This window comes from Alexandromys fortis, unplaced genomic scaffold (genome assembly GCF_014885135.2).
Source record: "Alexandromys fortis isolate MF-2015 unplaced genomic scaffold, M_Fortis_MF-2015_v1.1 scaffold_40, whole genome shotgun sequence".
Lineage (NCBI taxonomy): Eukaryota > Metazoa > Chordata > Mammalia > Rodentia > Cricetidae > Alexandromys > Alexandromys fortis.
Window position 1 is genome coordinate 9166173 of NW_026067966.1, and position 13483 is coordinate 9179655.

At 43.0% G+C, this 13483-nt stretch overlaps 1 protein-coding gene across 4 annotated transcripts in view; it reads left to right on the top strand.

Moving 5' to 3' along the window:
- Plekhm3 (pleckstrin homology domain containing M3) overlaps window positions 1-13483 on the top strand; it is a 156274-nt gene that overhangs the window by 53220 nt on the left and 89571 nt on the right. For all 4 annotated transcript variants that reach the window (XM_050154250.1, XM_050154247.1, XM_050154248.1 and 1 more), the window contains one exon: window positions 11731-11876. In XM_050154250.1, the coding sequence (XP_050010207.1) occupies window positions 11731-11876 (146 nt within the window). The remainder of the gene's footprint in view (window positions 1-11730; window positions 11877-13483) is intronic.

A 13483-nucleotide genomic window follows, 5' to 3' on the forward strand; every position in this document is an offset into this window, starting at 1 on the left:
CTTCAAGTGAGAGCTCTTAGTGGGCCAGCGTCACCAAAAGGATTCGTTTGGGAAGAAAAATCCCCGAAGTTACACGCAGGCTGTTTAGAAGACAGAGTGCAGTGTGAACAAGACCTCTTTTCCAGGACACTTACTTTACCAAGCAGCTTGAATAATCTTTGGGTCAGAAAGTAAAGCTTGTAGAAGGGCTTTTCCCGTTCCATAGAAAAAGTTACAGCCGTTGCTAGAACAGAAAGTGGTTAGCTAGGTGAGCATAATGATCTCTTGATATTATTACTCTCCTGTCTTTGCACTGGCCAGGTTTTAACAGTGACATGGTCTGTGTCTGTCATTTTGACCCAGTAAAACTTTGTTGTGGAGGGAGGCCTGTCCTGAGCAATATCATCTTCTCTCCAAACTGCCTTTCTGACTCTAGGGGCTCCTGCCGCAGTCATGGGCTCAGAACATCCGGGCATTTTGACAGACCCTAGCAGTCCCTCTGTCTGTTAGTCAGGCCACTGCACCCTGAGCGCAGCCTCTCAGTCCAAGCTCTTGTCCCAGCCACCTTTAGACCTTACCGTGGCACTTACAGTGGCGCCTTACAGTGGCGCCCAGATCCTGGAATGCAGGGGTTTCCAAGCATGCCCAGGATTTTCTCACTTAAGTCTTTACTGACATGACCTTTTCTAAAGTCTTTTCCCCCCTCAAAATCCAACAGAAGTAAATGAGAAAGCAAAGTAATTGGCTTTAAGAGGAAAACAGGAATGGAAAAATTGATTTAAATATACTAGGAGCTGAAGTTATAAAATTTCATTATGAAACTTCATCTTACACTAATATAAGCAATGCCATTGAAGTGTCTTGTAAGAAAAATTAAAACTAACTTTACAACTCAAATCATGTCTTTTAGAAGTAAAAAATCTCTTGTAGATCATTCTGTTTACAACTCCAGGGAGATACTTGGTAGATGAAAAGCAGTCAGTATCTCTAGTTGGTCCACATATTTGCTTATTCACCTTAGCAAAAATCAAGATTTATTGCCTTTCAAGATAAATTTTGACTAAATATTGACTTTAGATTCTCGATCATTATTTACCCAAAAGACCAATAAATCTTAACACTTCTTGGGAGTTGAAATCAATTCAGTATTTATTCATTTATTTCATACAATTTATACCTAAAAATTTTTCGATTAGATTTTTAAAGGACTTTTATATGATGGTGTTCATTTGCATGTATGCTCGTCCATTTCATGTGTTCTTGGTGCATGTGGTAGCTAAGAGAGGGCACCGGATGCCCTAGAACTGGAGTTATGAATGGCTATGAATCATCACATGGGTGCTGGAATCAAACCCAAGTCCCCTAAAAGAGTAGCAAGAGCTCTTAACTGCTGAGCCATCTTTCAGCCCATGATTTATAGTCTTAATAATAACATTTCATGAGATTGGTCAAATACTGTAGCAGTTAGTAAGATTATATTTTCACTCAGCAACACCCACCTGACATGTGATATTCCCTTCATTTCTTAGTTAAATACAGTACCTTTAGCACTATTAATACAGCCAACATATCAGAGCTGTCTTACGTTTTAAATATTCCATACAAATACCACCCCCCCCCAAAAAAAAACTAGAAAACACAGACCAAACAAAAACCTAACAGCTTACAGTATACTTGAACTTTTTAAACCTACTCAGACTAGGAAAAGTCCAGGGTTGCCTTTCCTTGGTTGCCTTAGTTCTGCAGGTAGAATCAAACAGTAGACAATGATGATTTGTGGGTAGCCTGTGCCTCAACAGCTGCTGTCTGCTGGTCCCAGTCTCCCCATCTGTCAGTGTTCTGTCTCTAGATACAATGGGCACTGAGCTCTTGCTGCTTCAAGGCACAGTGCTAGTACTTCCCATGCCCATTTGCCACCTTGCTGAACTGAAAGGAAAGTCCTTGGTTCAGGGCACCCATTTTTACCCCAGCAGAGTGCACTTCTGTTAAATTCTTAAGAACACAGCTGTCTTCTGCAAACACCAACTCGGGTTAACCTAAGTGTCTCAACCATGGTAGGGACAGCGTCCTTCCTAGCCTAACTTATGCTTTTAAACATGTGTCAGCCCTCAGACTGCAGGGCAAAATTTTTTGAGCCAAATTATGGCCAACAGGTAGTGACATTTTCACATATATAATCTCTCAGCACTGTAAAATTTATAGATGAATGTAAAGTGAAACTTTTCAGAAAAAAATTATTCTGTAATAAGCAGAAGTGACTTCAGGATAGGTTTGGAAACAACCAGTATATTTCAGGATTATATTTAAGCATGTAAAACCTCTTCCAGCTATAAAGGTCATTTTTTCTTTAAAAAATATTTTTCTATTATTCACTGACAATTTCATACATACATACAAGGTATCTTGGTTATAGCCACCCACACTTTCCTTTCCCTCCCTCCCTCCGTCCCTCCCTCCCTCCCTTCGTCCCTCCCTCTCTCCCTTCCTCCCTCCTTTCCTCCCTCCCGTAACTCGCTGAGTTCAGCTCATTAATTCTCCTGTGCTTGTGTGTAAAGGGCCATCCACTAAATCCAGATCCATGGAGAAAATTGACTCTCATTTTCCCAAACAGCCATCAGCTGCCAAGAACATGTCAGCAGTGGTTGTGGCTTTGTGAGTTCTCCCCGACCCATGCTGGAATGTGGACTGACTTGATACTGTGCAGGTCTCACTTATGTGCACGCCCAGCTGTGGGTTTATCAGTGCCGTGTCCATGTCATGTCCAGAAGTCATCATCTCACTGTATCTTCCCCATCTTCCACCCCCTTTTCATGATGCTTCCTGGGCCTTGCGGTGAGGAGTTGATATGGTTGTTCCATTTAGGGCTGGACATCCAGTAGCTCTTGTTCTTCGCTTTTTGAACAGTTTACAAGGCTTGTTTTCTTTTGAGACAGGGTCTCTCTGTGTAGTCCTGAGTGTCCTGGAACTTGCTTTGTAGACCAGACTGGCCTCTGAATCACTGAGAACCACCTGTCTCTGCCTCCCAAGTGCTAGGATTAAAGGCCCGCACCACCACTGCCTGGCAGTTTATGAGTCTTTACGCTGTTGTGGCTGCAAAAAGAAGTTCCTCTGACCGAGGTTGACAGCGAGCCTAGTCTGAGGGTAGGAACATAAATAGTTAGATGGCAGAATGACAACATGAGCAGTAGCAAGTTTTCCTGTAGGGCCTGTGACCTCCCTAACCATAGATTTGGGGGCCCAGTATTCAGTGCCAGGAATGAATTTCCTCCTGTGGTAAGAGCCTGAAGTCCAATCAGAAAGTGGTTGGTTATTGCTGCCATAACAGCCATGCCACTATTACACCAGTGGATCCATCTTGCTTGCAGATCAGTATTGTACCACACAGGTCCCCAATTCTCTCTCCCCACAAAGCCTGCATAGTACCTCGTGGCACTATGAAAGCTAGCCAAAAGGAGGAAATTTCCTACTCTGCTCCAGATTGATTCTTTCTTTCTTTCTTTCTTTCTTTCTTTCTTTCTTTCTTTCTTTCTTTTTTTTTTTTTTTTGGTTTTTCAAGACAGGGTTTCTCTGTAGCTTTGGAGCCTGTCCTGGTCCCGGCCTCCAGATTTCCTGATTGATTTTTCTTTGCTCAGCAACCAAAGTGTATGATATCTTTAGCTATAGGATTTTACCATCTAGTTAGTTAGTGAGCAACCAAAGGCATTGACAATGGTCTGTGTTGTTTTGGAGGAATCTGGGGCTTTTGTCTAATAACCTTAAAGGAGATATCTATTCCTGGCACTGAGATTTTTGTTTAATAGCCTGCTTTTGTTTTATTTGCTTGTTTTTGTTTGTTTGTATTTTTTTCTGGGAGCAACCAGCTATGAAGTTTTTATTCCCTGGGAAGAGAATTCGCTATCAAAGTATTTGAAACCTTATGGAGAATATAATTTTGAGCTTCTACAGCCTAAAATAGGTCTATAGTTTCCACCAAATCTCTGCCAACCCATACCATTTCTTCATATTGGTAATTATAGTGGCCCAGGATTAAGTTCTCCTCTTGTTCCTCAGTTTCGAGATGCTTAGAAATATTGTTTGTCTTATGACAAAGTGTATACACTCCATATGACATATATACCATAGTCTTTATCTAAATGTTCAGTGTCTTACTTTGCTTTATGATTAAGTAGATCCCTTCTGCTTTGTGGGTTACTGTCTTGTTCCAAAGACCCAGTGGTAATTTGAATGTTTGAGATAGGAAAGGGGTTGGGTCAATGATGTATAAGTAGGTGTTTTCAGATTCCTTTAGTCTTTGTACCCTTTCCATTTTATAAGTAGAATTTCATAATCTTATTTCTACCATGCTAATTGAGGTGTAGTGGTAGCCATTCTTACACCTAAACTCTGTCCCTTTCTGCTGTTCAGGGTACAAGGCTATGATGTGGGATTCCCTTCTGTATGCTGTGAATATGTTTTATTACTATTGGTTAATAAAGAAGCTGTTTCAGCCAGTGGCTTATCAGAGTAAAGCCAGGTGGGAAATCCAAACAGAGATATATAGAGAGAGAGCAGGCAGAGTCAAAGAGTCACCATGTAGCTGCCAAAGAAGAAGGACACGCGGGAACCTTACTAGTAGGCCACAGCCTCCTGGCGACACAATGATTAATAGAAATGGGTTAATTCAAGATGTAAGAGCTAGGTAGGAGTACGCCTAAATCATTGGCCAAATAGTGTTGTAATTAATATAGTTTCTGTGTATACAAGACTGGGACCCATGTTTATTTTTGCTTCAACTTCATTTAATGCCAACTCTATATTGAAAAGATTGCTTATGCCTTAAATTAAACGCTGCCTATGTTTGGGTTAATCCCAGGCTGGATAAGCAGAACATTTAGTTTGTGCCAAATATGATGTGGGAGTGTCATATCAATCTGTTGATTTCATTGGCTGAGCAATAAAGAAACTGCTTGGCTGGCCCTGATAGGTTAAAGCATAGGTAGGAGGAGAAAACAGAATAGGATGCTGGGCGGAAGAGGAAGTGAGGTCAGACTCTGCACTGCTTCCAGAGGGACCGGATAGCCGCCATGCTCTGCTCTCCCAGGCAGCTGCAACCCACGATGGACTTAGGCTAGAATCTTCCCGGTAAGCGCACCTTGGGGTGCTTACACACATCATTAGAAATGGGCTAGTCCTGGTGCGAGAATTAGCCTGTAAGGGCTAGAGTTCATGGGCCAAGCAGTGTTTAACTGAATACAGTTTGTGTGTTGTTATTTCGGGCATGAGCTAGCCAAGAGGCCGGGGTGTTGGGGACACAGCCCCGCCGCCGCTCATATTTCAACACAAATATATGCCAAACTGCTCTTTGTTTTTAAAAGTGTATATTCAACATTAACTCCTTTTTGTTGCTTGCTTGTTTGTTTGTTTTAAAACAGAGTCTCACTTTGTAGCTCTGGCTGTCCTGGAACTCACTATATAGACCAGGCTGGCCTTGAACTCAGAGAGATCTGCCTGCCTCTGCCTGCCAAGGTCTGGGGTTAAAGGCGTGCGCCACTCCATGCCCAGTTTAACCCTAGCTATTATTTAGTAGATAACTACAGACAATAAACTAGGGAAACCGAGTTGTTTATGACCTTACACCCAGTTCTTGACATTTCTTTATTTTTTTTCAGCACTTGGGTGGCATGGGACTGTCAAACCCAGGCCCTTCACACATTCTAATCAAGTGTTCAGCCACGGAACCATACCACTAGTCTTACCATCCCTAATACTTGTAAAAAACCAAGTCATTGAGCCTCTACTTCACTTTGGAAAAAATACAGTCTCAAGTGTCTAACACTGTTTAAAGCCCAGGCCTTAGGGCAGCATTTTACATAGGGCTTGTTTATGGTGGCCCACTGCTCCCTGCCAGGACACTGGAGGGAGGGAGGGAGATCCCATTCCTTAGCTTAGCGTGGACAATTCATCCTGTCCTATGCCTATGGAAAAGAGGCTATGGAATTCATCAGGTTTCCCTTCTGCTTTTCTCCTCCCATCCCTTTTAAAGACTGGGTCTTCCTATGTACCCCACATTGGCTCTGAAATCATGATCCTCTCACTTCAGCTACTAGAGTGTTGGGATTACAGACACCATGATGTCTTTGCTAGGCTTTATTTTTTTTCTGATTTTACAGAGCAAATGAACATTTGTTTCCTCAAACTCTTTGTCTTACACCTCCCCTCCTGTTTTTAGAAGATAGGGTCACTAAAAGCTTCCCCTGCCTCCTCCTCCCAAGTGCTGACGTTACAATATTTACTACCACCATCTGGTTTTTTTTTTCTCTTCCCCTTTTTATAAAAGCACTTTCTTCTCTTCTTGCATGATTTTCTTTTATTACTTTTTTGTTTTTTAGAGCTTCTCTACCTGCCAAATACAAAACAAAATACTCCAGCACTTGGGAGGCAGAGGCAGGTGGGTCTCTGTGAGTTTGAGGCCAGCATGGTCTACAAAGTGAGTTCCAAGACAGCCAGGGCTGTTACATAGGGAAACCCTGTCTCAAAAAACAAAATGGAAACAAACAGCATCAATAACAACAACAACCAAAAAGCAAAATACAGGTTGACCTCATGGAAGTATATGAAAGCTCGTGTTATGGGATAAAAAGCAACTTGGAGTAGCTAACACTTCCACAGCGAGACAGGCTCAACTAGGGATGGATCCAGCCTCAGCTCTTGTCCTTCCCGCTCGGGTCCCTAGGTTCCCCGGTTCCAGGCTGCAGAGGTTGACAGCTATTAAGCAGGGAGGCTGTTGGCTCAAGACCTTAGCCTCAAAAAAACCACACAGCAGCCCGCCAAGCTAACTAGGTGCGTTTATGAGAAGAAAGATTGTCCTTTGTAGAGAATTATGCCAAAATTCTGTTGCGAGCCTTAGATTCTATTGGATGTCTTAGTGAAAGGCCGTTTGGGAAAGGGCTGCACATGCAGCAAGCAGGGTTCTGCTTACACGGTGACATTTGTTTCCAAAAGTGTATCAGAGGGGAAGCTAAGCTCTTCAGAGCATGTGTTCATTAAAGATGTGAAGTGGGGTGGGAAGCAATAAAAAAAAAAAAGGCCAGTGAGTTCTCTTGTGAGGTAGTTTTTTGTTCTTATGAATTGAACACACTGAAAAGTTTCAAAAAGAACCTAGGAGAATGCATTTGCTTTGATCAAACATGTAGAGTGTCCCCTCTACAAATGCCCTTGAATTTAGAAATGTTGTTGAAAATCTGTGTGAAAGTACATAAAAATATATGTAAATAAGGCCTAATTAGTTATTTCAATTAATTATTGTCTGTCTACTTTGCAGCTCTATTCTTCCCCATAGTGTTGCTTTTCAGAATCCGCTTTTGGCACTCTTGAAAAAAAGTTTCTTAGCAGTCATTTTTAAGAAAGCACGCTTTCCCCTGTTGAAAACCTCACAATGATAAATTAAAATCCCGATTGTGCCTCTTCGTGGAAAATTGCTTCAGACACTTTCAGTCCATGACCCACAGTATGATAGTGAAGGAAATCTCGCTGCCAATCACCAGAGCAGGGCTTCCTTCTTGAGACAGATGCTAAGTGCTGTGTGAAAGACAATGACTCTGTATCAGGTCAGTAGCCTCTTGTCTTCTTCCCAACTACACTGTGTTCCTTCAAAGGCAAGTGTGTTGGACTGGGGCTAAAAGGCTTTAATTCTTTCTCAGTTGAATAGGAGGCTTCCCAGTAGCAGTGGAGATGCTCTGGGTGTAGCTGGTGGTGGAGCTCTTGCAGAGTGTGGGCAGATCCTCAGTTCCATCTGCAGTGTGCGGAATAAACACTTATACACTGAGCTCAGGTACTTTTCCATAGCTGATGGCCAGAAATTGACTAAGAACTGAAATTTAGTGTTGGAAGGTATGCAACAAATTATGGTTTTCACTGAGCAATCTGCACGTCTTCTGCACTGTCATTTAGAGTCTGGAGGGATCTTGGAGGTAGGTTTTAGAGAAACCAGGGGAGCAGCCCAGCCTTTACCTATCAGAATCCCTGGTGAGGAAAAGAAGGTGTACACGAGAAGTATAGATTTCTGGTTGCTATCCCGATTATACAGATTCATAATCGTCTTGAGGAGGGTCTTAATTTGCCACAAACATTGCTAGGAGATTTTGATGATCATTGAACTTGACCATCCACCAGTCTCAGTTGTCCAGTTTATTTTATTATGAGGAAGCAGGCCTAGAGAGTTGGTTGGGTCAGTTCACAGTGTGCGCTGGACAAGAGTGAGCCAGACTTCTGGCTCTGGATTAACACATCTCTGTACTTCCCATGTGGGAGTCGTCCTAGGCAGGCAGACCTGTTCAAAGTGACTATGGACCGACTGGGTACTGGTTCCACATAGAGCAGGAAGACACCCAAGGACCAGAGGTAGCAGTCCTCACAGTGTTGCCCATGTCTAAACTAAACCCTGAAGAGCATCGCTGTGTTCTCCCATCCTTCTTCCTCTCCTTTTATAAGCCCAGAAAACTGTGCAAAGTCTGAACGTGTTTAATGTGTCTCAGTGGCACATGTAGTTGAACACCCGCTTAAGATCAGTGTGCCTAGTGGAAACTTTTTTTTTTTTTTTTTTTTTTTTTGCGACAGGATTTCTCTGTTGTAGTCTTGACTGCTCTGGAACTTGCTCTGTAAACTAAGCTGGCCTCAAACTCAGAGAGATCTCTTGCCTCTACATCCCAAATGCTGGGATTAACCACTCAGTGAAACATTACACATTGCTAGTTTATATGCTTTCTATGCATATTTGTATTTTTAAATGTAGACTATATATGTTATAGAACATTATAATAAAGTCATTAAAATTACAGACTGGTAACTCCTTTAGTACCTACTAGTATTCAGGAGATGCCTACTGATATTAATTATATACCAAATTCAAGCAATTGAAGAGCCAAACTGACCTAGTTTTTCAGTGCTTTGGATGGTAGTTTGCACTACAGTGATGTTCCTGACTGAATGTCACGAGATCACAGTCACCTCTGACCTATTGGGAAGAACTGGGTTCTGTTGGGTTTCCTGCTCTAGCGACACTCCGAGAGCATGGAGCACATAAGTGAGGTGGACTGACGTCATGCAGTAACCAGCTTTATTTAGAGCTGATGGCTAAGCAGAGTCACACAAGTAAAGAGTACAGTCACAGGGCAGGCTCACATGGTGGACCAGCAGACTGGCACGATCATGGTTTCCATAGCAACACTTAAACAGATAACACTAGTCCGTTGTAATGGATACTCTGACGTCAGCTCAGGCCTATCCACTACACCTGGGAACAGGAAAACATTCTACGTTTTGAAGAAACTGAAGTTACAAGACTTGTGTCTTGGTTTCTTGCGGTTTCTCATAGCGTTCAAAATTCTCACGTGACTCCGTTCTTGGACAGTGCTCTGCCACGATTCTATCTCAGTGTTAATTCAGTTTGACTATCTACTAACTATAGAAACAGAGACATCCTCAGAACTTGCATGTGTCAGGTCCCAGTTGGGTCTGTCCACTGATCATAGGTAAACACGTTTAATGTGCGGACTTTAGAATGGGCAACATATTTTAACAAGAATAGGAACGAACGAACACAAGCTGTTTGAAGAGGCATGCAGCCAGGTTCAAATAATTACTGTGGAGTAACTATAGGAAGTGGCAGTCTTTTATATGTGTGTGTGTGTGTGTGCGTGTGCCGGGGGTAGCTAGTTTATCATGTCTCAACACAAACATTTATTGGTTGTCTACTGTGTGTTAAACTCTGTGTTAAGTGCGGAGGATAAAAAATAAATCTGGGAAGTTGACTGTCTGCCTGACTGGAGAGGGCCATAAAAAGGCACCGCGGTTCAAGGAGGCACGTGCTAAATGCCAAGTGAGTCACACAGTCTGTGAGGCAGCAAGCAGCACTCTGGCGTCTACCACCCAGAGTGCCGACAGCATCTCTCCTGTCACACAGGAGCTCCTGTGGCCTTATCTTCTGCACACTGTTTCTCTTTCCTCAGCCAGCCTCAAAAACAGGCTCATAATGATTTTGTTGCTACTCAGTAGTTAAAAGAGAATAATAATTTTAAGAACTATGGGAAGATCTAGTTATTAGAATGTACCACTAACATATGCATTTCATGATCTTTCAGTCCCCTCTGTTTTTAAAAACAAAAGGATCTAATTCTCCCAGCAGAAGATGCACTGTGAAATGGCATGGTTATTACTGCCATTTTATTTGTGATGGAAACTTGTTAGGTTTTGTAGTATTTTCATAGAGTTTATGTGTATCTTTGTAGGAAGGCAGTTTGTATTAAATAATTGTATTAAATCTTTTGAGCTCCTAGTAATGGAATTGATTATAACACTGGTTGCCAAATTATTCATCGTCACCATCCCTGGACGAGTAAATCAGTTCATCTTTACATCCTGAGCCTGTGTCAGCTCTCTTTAGTCTGTGTGTTCTGGCACCTGACCGTGAGGAATGCCGCATGGACGGGTTCTGACAGTTCAGAATAGTGATGCTGTTTGCATAGTGTTCATCAGCCTTGCTGGGGCTTCCAGGATGTTTGTGACAGGATTTCCTCCTAAGGAAGCATGATCTCTTTGGGGCAGGGTCATGATTACTGCCAGGTCGCCTGACAGTCCCTGGACAGTGTTCACAGAATCATCAAACTCCTGAGAGAGGAAAAGGAGTCACCTACCATCTAGTGGCCTTGATGGCATGCAAGATTTATTGAGGTCCCAAACACTTAAGGCACTGGGGAGAATCGGATGCGTTTGCTGTTGAGGGTGCAGTGAGCACTGTGTTTATCTGGGAAGGATGTGAAGAGTTGTTGGCTGGAGTAAATAGGTTCTGTATCCACAGAGGAGGCAGTCAGATGCCAGAGTCTTTACGCTGTGTCTCCTATTTAGGGATCATTTCATCACCAGACAAGCTTACAACCAATTCCAAACCCTACCTTTTATTTGCAGAACAATCTCACATAACACATTTAACATTGCAAAATTCTTCCTTTCTTCCGCTCTCAATCTCTGCCTTTCTTCCTTTCCTTCCTTTTATTGGTCTTTGTTTTGGTTTAGTTTTGATTTTATTTTCATGGGCAAGGTGTCATGTTACCCAGGCTAGCCTCAAACTTGATATATAGCCAAAATGACGTTTCCCTTTGCCTTTGAAATACCTCCAAATGCAAGTGTCACCATATCACACATAGCACCACAGTTTACGTGGTGCTGGGGATTGAGCCCACTGCTTCATTTGCTAGGCAAGTACTCCACTAACTGAACTAGAGTGATAGCTCTCGGTTTTGTTTCTCTGAGACAGGGCCTCACTAAGTTGCCCAGGCTGCTTTGAACTCTGGGACTTGCCATATAGACTAGACTGGCCTTGAGCCCACAGTCTTAGCCTCAAGTTCTGCGACTACAGGGGTGGACCACCATGCCTGGTTTCATTTCTTCATTAGTAAAATAGGGTCTCTTTCCTCAGAGATGTTGTGTAAGCCGAACAAACCTATATTAGAAGCTCCCAGACAATTATGTCATATTAATTAGTTTCTGAGAAGGAAAATAGGAAAATAAAGGTAGAGTTGTGGAGGAACTGACCTCTGGTAGCTGTGTGCAGAAGAAATAGAATCAGAGGAGACCAGAGACAAGGGTTTAGTTAAGATGGTGTCTGTCTCTCAGGAGGTGGGGTCTAGACTTTATGCTGGGAAGGAGGAGGCCTTTGGGTCCCTGCATTCTCTGCAGCTTCAGCAGCAATCATCGTCTATCTCTTGCCTTGCACAGGGTGCCAGCGATCTATCGGTCTTTCTAATGGCAAGGCCAAGGTGTGCAATTACAGCGGGTGGTACTACTGCGGCAGCTGCCACGTGGATGACAGCTTTCTCATCCCAGCACGCGTAGTTCACAACTGGGACACTTCAAAATATAAGGTAGGTGCCAACCTTGGGTGTGCTTGACAGGTAAATCCCTTTGAGGCAAACTTGAATGGGTAGTCTTTAAAAAAAAAAAAAAAAACAGGGTCTCACTTTGTAGTTCAGCCTGACCCCAAACTAACAATCCCTCTGACTCCAGCTTCCAAGAGTTGGGCTGACAGACACATCCCATCACGCCCAATTGTGCCATCAGATTTTATCCAATGTCTTACACATCTCACTATTTTTAAAGCTTTTTTTATTGTGTTTCTTATTAATTTGAAAATATATGTATATTTTTTGATCTATATGTCTATCAAGTATAAGTTTTTACCTATGGACCTTGGAAATTAACTATAGATGCTAAGAGAATTCTATATGGTGGGAGGTCTCTCAGGATTTTTATTAGAAAATGGGGAAATTGAGATTCTACATGAGCATACCTGTGATCTCTGGAGAAGGCATATGTGACCCAAAGTGTTGCTTGTGATGATATAGTGCTCTGATTCAAGCACGTTTAGACCTTGAGCTGGAATCCCGGGAGAAGCCCACAGAAGGAACAGTGCAGTTAGTCATCCTCAGATCTCTCAGGAGAACTCTTGTGTATTAGAGAATGGGAGCAGATGAGAAATGCTGGAATATGCTAAGAACTTTGCGCAGTAATGACCATCAGACAAGAGAGACGTCCAAGGAGTGTGAATAGCACATTTGTCAGCTGTTGACGTGCAAGTCAACAGGGGAAGAGGAAGGCTCAAGACATGTTGGATCATCCCAGCATAAGAGTGTAGAGAGAAGAGGGGCAACAAAGAGCGTCAGGGGACCAGAATGAGCGAGCAGTGAGGTAGAAGGAGCCCAGGCTGGTGAAAAGCCATGTGAAGAAAATGTTACCCGATGAACTGTGACAGATGCTGATAGGTCAAATCAGATGAGCCCTGAGTACTGACCATTGGCTCTAGTCATGTGGAGGTAATTAGTGACCCTAATGAGAGCACTCTGAATGGAGAGGCAGGAGCTGAGGTCTGAGTGGAGAGGGCGCAGCATAGAACTGGGAGAAAGATGACAAGAGTAGGCGAAGGCTCGCTCAAAGGGAAGAGACAGCTAGGGGATAGCAAAGGGAAGCGGGGTCAGATTAGGTTTGACTTTTGTTTTCATGGAAAAAAGATAACAGCGTGGCTTTTTTATGCTGCTGTGAGCTCCCCAGGAGAGAGGGAAAGGCTGGAATAATGAAGGTGAGAGAGTAAGAACGGCATCCTGTCGAAGGCAGAGGACTTGGCCAGGGTTGAACTGTGGAGTGAGAAAAGGAGTCTGAGAGGTATTGGAAGCTCCTGGGAGCCCTTTTTGGTTTCAATATCTGTGATCTTACAGGGGTTAAGTTTCCATGTGGGTTACTCTGGAAACTCCCTCCTGCTAATAGGGAAAAGTGGATGATTAGAAAATAATTCAGTCAACTCACCCGCAGGTTTCTCATAGTCCTCACTGCCCTCCTCTGACAGAAGCGTTATTCCTCTGCCCTGTTGTCTCCTCTGCTCTTCCTTTCCCCATTATGCTTTTACCAGCTCTGGCGGGTTGTGTTAGTTAGACATCCGTCCAAAGCATACCTCAGCCCCTTCTTGTGTGTTTGCTTA